The sequence below is a fragment of the Aspergillus undulatus genome (genome assembly GCF_047715775.1).
Source record: "Aspergillus undulatus strain CBS 261.88 unplaced genomic scaffold BDV17scaffold_146, whole genome shotgun sequence".
NCBI classification, from domain to species: domain Eukaryota; kingdom Fungi; phylum Ascomycota; class Eurotiomycetes; order Eurotiales; family Aspergillaceae; genus Aspergillus; species Aspergillus undulatus.
In genome coordinates this window covers 947-5,739 of record NW_027396750.1, presented here as the reverse complement: position 1 = coordinate 5,739, position 4,793 = coordinate 947, and the positions used below count along the sequence as shown (strand labels likewise).

The 4,793-nt window shown below is 49.4% G+C and overlaps 1 protein-coding gene across 1 annotated transcript; it reads left to right on the top strand.

The window, feature by feature from the left end:
• Nucleotides 1-2,910: 2,910 nt before the first annotated feature.
• On the top strand, nt 2,911-3,835 carry BDV17DRAFT_297677 (arginase family protein; the record flags this gene model as incomplete). Its single annotated transcript, XM_073763536.1, has 2 exons — nt 2,911-3,305; nt 3,368-3,835. Exons 1-2 carry the CDS (start codon nt 2,940-2,942, stop codon nt 3,833-3,835), a joined length of 834 nt encoding a protein of 277 aa, XP_073609783.1. The 5' UTR covers nt 2,911-2,939.
• Nucleotides 3,836-4,793: the final 958 nt, after the last annotated feature.

The window sequence follows — 4,793 nt, the reverse complement described above, 5'->3', positions numbered from 1 at the left end:
GTGATTGTGGTTGCGACGTTCTGGCTTGGATTGGTGGCCCTTTAACCGATCGCGTAGGGTTTGTGGAGGTAGATTATAATGCAGTGCAGCTTGACAAGGATTTCGAATTTTCTTATTTTTCAAGTCTTGAATCGCGCATTCTATCCTGCCTTCTTGCTCTATCAATTCTTGTTTTGTTTTACGCGCTTTTCGTGGCATGGTGGTTGGTTAAAATTGATGGGTGGTAAACGCGTTTGAATTTTAAAAGTTGCACGGATGACCCGGGAAGTACGGGTCACCCGGGAATTACGTTAGCTCCCGCCGCCGGCGGTCTCTGAATAGCATCAACTTATCCACTTCCATACTTCACTATAGGCCTGTCGGGTCCCAATTCGCTACAGAAGCCTACCTACGATGCTTTGTATTATACTACCAAGATGACTGGGAACAGCTTCTGCCAGTTGCAATGCTTGTAATCAATAGCCGTCCATCATCTGTTACTGGCATGAGCCCATTCTTTGTGATACATGGCTATAACATTGAGCCTATTGAAATTGAAGAACCCTTGAAAATAGAAGGCAGGACACTAATTGCTGCAGGGGAAGCTCTTATCTCTAAACTTAAGAAAGTATTAGAGGTGGCCCAGACAATGATTGCAGCAGCTCAGGAGAAGTATAAAACATATACAAACAAGAACTGACAGCCATCAGACCAATTTCATGTTGGGGATAAAGTATAGCTTAACCTTGCAAATATTATCACGAACAGGCCATGCAAGAAGCTTGATTGGCGGAATGCTAAGTATACAGTAATCGAGCTGGTTGGATCACATGCTGTACGCCTTGATACACCCCCAGGCATACATAATATATTCCATGTCATGCTATTACGAAAAGCAGCAGACAATCCTCTACCTTCTCAGGTAGTCCATGAGCCCCAACCACCTGTACTGGTTAATGAAGATGGAACAAAGGAATATGAAGTTGAAAAGATCTTGAACCATGACATCTCCAATGATAGGAAGCGCCTGAAGCTACTTGTTAAATGGAAAGGGTATATAAGGCCGACATGGGAGCCAGCATCGGAGTTTGACGAGACAGAAGCTTATGAGAACTACCTAGCTCATCATGATGTCTCGAAACCCTCCCCGACTTGCAGACGTCGTCGTCGCCGGCGAAATTATTAACAGGCGGCAGCTGAGATCTATAGTCTTTGGTGGGGAGGGGGGTATTTGTCACAGGCTATGGCCTGGGTCTTGGTTATCGGCAATGCCCTCAACCAAAGGTCTAAACAAGGTTACATCTGTCTGAACCAAGGTTCGGAAAAGTCAAAAGTGTTGATATATGTCCAGAAAAGTTAATAAAAGGGAGGAGAGAGGGTTCATGTTTCTGTCTTTTATTTGTTTCTCTAAGCTTGTGATACTCGTTTATACAGGACAGCTAGTTGAAAACAATACTACCTACGCCCGTGACAAGGGCTGCCTCTCCCTCCCCTACGCATGCTTCCAACAGAAAACAAAGACTATAGCCCTGCCCCATTACAGATATCAGTATACTCAGACGGCTCGCGAACTGGCCAAGGGGCAGGATATGGCTATGCAGTCTACTTTGGCCCTATCCTGGTGACCAAGGGTCATGGCCCCGCCGGCCCCAGGACAGAGGTCTATGATGCGGAAATCATGGGTGCTGTAGAAGGCCTACGCGCAGCCCTGGGACAACCATGTGTGGGTTACTCTACACAGCTAGTTATCCTCCTAGACAACCTAGCGGCAGCCTCCCTGCTAGCAAGCTATAGGCCCACTCCACATAGGCACGGACTGTCAGAGTCCTTTGGCCAGCTTGCTACCCAGTGGTTGGAAGCTCCCTCAATCTTAACCAGGCCACGGAAGCCCCTTCAAGTCCGCTGGATCCCAGGCCATTCTGGGATTGCTGGGAACGAGCTGGCAGACAAGCTTGCGAAGCTTGGGTCCTCTATATATAGCCCTAATATCCCCCCATCCCCTGCATACCTACGACGGGAGGCAAAACAGTGGCTTCGTACCGAGACATATACAGCATATGCTAGCAAGGCATCCCAAGCCTACAAGACCCTGGATATCAGACCCCATACAAAGGAAAGCCGCACCCGCGAGCACAAGCTTCCCCCTTGGGTACTTGGCCGACTCGTCGCCGCCCGTACAGGCCACGGAGACTTTACGGCATACCACCAGCGCTTCAACCACTCAGACTACCTGGAGAGCTGCTCTTGTGGCAAGACCAAGACCCTAGTGCACTTCTTCTTCTGCCCATATACCAGAAAGCGCTGGAAAGATAGATAGAGATGCATAAGGGACGGCCCGTCAAAAACAATAGACTGGCTCTTAAGTACAGCTGCCGGGGCTGAAGAATTCAGCCGCATCGTGCAAGAATCATCCTTCTTCAAGGATATATGCCCGAACTGGGCCCGCCGGAGCGCTTGATAGTGCGACAGTCCACACATCTACCTGGATAAAGGGTCCGGCCCCTCCCCCCAATCTATAGGTAGTCAAAACGGGCATCTGCCCTCGAAGACCTGGCCAGGGTAGCGCCGGATGCTTCTTCCGCTCATTTCCAACATATATTGTCCATAGTTGCTGCTTCAAACCTGTATCTAGCTAGTTCCTAGGCAGTTCTGTTTAGGTAGCACGTCCAGATGCCCCCTGGGAGGCCGCAGATCACGTGGGCCACGTGATCCGCCGAGTGACGTTAAATAATAAAACGAAAACGAAACGAAACGAAACGAAACGAAACGAAAGGGCTAACCCTCCTTGGAGAGCTAAGTTCTGACTAATATACTGGTTGTCAGCATGTGTCCCGCTAGCCGCATCACATGACTGGTTTTGGGGCGCCCGACCGTTCGGACGAGGCCACCTCACCTGTAACCTGAAAATTCTTCCATGGAATCTTCTTTTATGCTTATGCCAAAAGCTGCAACTCACGACCATGGATATTTTCCAAGCCGTCTGTATCATATTTTCACCATATCACGTTGGCCTGCGGGACCATCGCGTCGGCAATGGTCCGCATCGCATCCGGTCCACCGGACTCGAGCGAGAGCTCCAGCGATTGGGCGTTTCAGTCGATTTTGTCGAGATCGAGCCAGTGGACGACTACGAGGGCGAGATCGGACGCAGCTTCGAGGTAATGAGGCGGATCTCTAGGGCCGTTAGCGATGCTATCGCGAGCAAGAGCTTCCCGCTTGTACTGTCGGGGAACTGCATGGCCAGCGCAGCGGTAGCCTGCGGGCTGCAGATACAAGACCTAGCATTCATCTACTTTGACGCGCATGACGATTTAGATTCACCGGATGTCAATGAAAACGGTACCTCGATGCCATGGGCCTGTCCATGCTGCGCGGCGAAAGCTGGAAGACTCTGATGCGCAGTGTCCCTGGGTTCAGGCCGTTTGACTACAGCCGGTTCCTATACTGCGGTCTGCGAGACCAGTCGAGTATACAGAGACAACGCGTCATTGACGCTGGCATGCACAGTATCTGGGGAAACACCAAGGAAAAAGTTGACTTCGCCGCGGAGCTGAAGACACGGCTGGAAGAAAGGTCTTACAGTCCGGCACTGGTTCATTTGGACCTTGACGTCCTTGACGATTCATACGGAAAGGTCAATGACTACCCATCTCCCGGTGGTTTGTTCGAGTCTGACTTGATTTCCTGTATGGAAATTGTTCCTCAAATAACCAGACCAACATCGTTGACGGTGTGCTCTTTCGATCCGGATGCTGGTGACGGGGATAGAATTGCTCAGATCGGTTCTCGCGCTATCACAACCTTTGTTAAAGCTCTTTTGAGCAAAGGAGCATTGTCCAACAATCTAAAGGCATAGTATATGCAGCCGCATACCGCAGGGACTGCAGGCAGGGTTGCCTGGGCTATATAACAATGGCATGGAATACCTTCTCCCCTCCACTCCCGATAGCCTCGCCGGTTTCTTATATTTCAGTTTATATGAACCATTATTATAGGATCGTATAGCTTGTATTACATGTTTCATTGTCAGCGGGTCCTGTTGGGTGTCAGTTTGCTATATATTAGCTCGATTCCCTCCTCTTTCCTTTCTTTATAAGGCATTTATATTCTTATATAGATAATAGAGCAATATATAAATTGCCCTGTGAACATGTCAAGCACATTCTATCAGAACCATGCATTGCTTTCAATCAATATCCCAATAAAATATTCCTACTAACTGCTAGAGGTCCCTGCAGTTGCACATCCACTGTAGTAACCAAGCCCTTGGACAAGTATCATGGATAAGCCATAATACACTAAACCAAGGATATATCTGACATCAGTGTTAGATCAACTTAACAGCCACCAAGAGAACCGCGGATACAGAACTATATAAGCTCTGACCTACTGCGACATCCACCAGAAGCACCTTTGCCTTTGCTCTCCCATGAGTGTCGAACGATACTACCACGAAGCCGGATATATCAAGCCCCAAACCCAGGATGAGCAACCAAGGCATGCCAACCTACCTCTTGGGCATAACCTGATCAGACCAACAGTATCAGTGTCCAGGCCAAGGCTCTAGTACAGGAAACATCTGTAACAGGCATAGGTAGGCCTCGCCATAGCCCTGGGCGGCGCGTCGTGGGCTGAGCCCTAGCCCGCCCATGGGTTAATTCAGCCCTAACAGGACATCATGGTCGTGACTAGGCTTCGTCAAAACCCATTTTGGGTCGGGACCTCGGACCCAAAACCCAACCCAGTTGGGTTTTGGGTTTTTCCGAACCCCCTCGACCCAACCCAAAAACCCAATGGGTAACCCACTGGGTTCC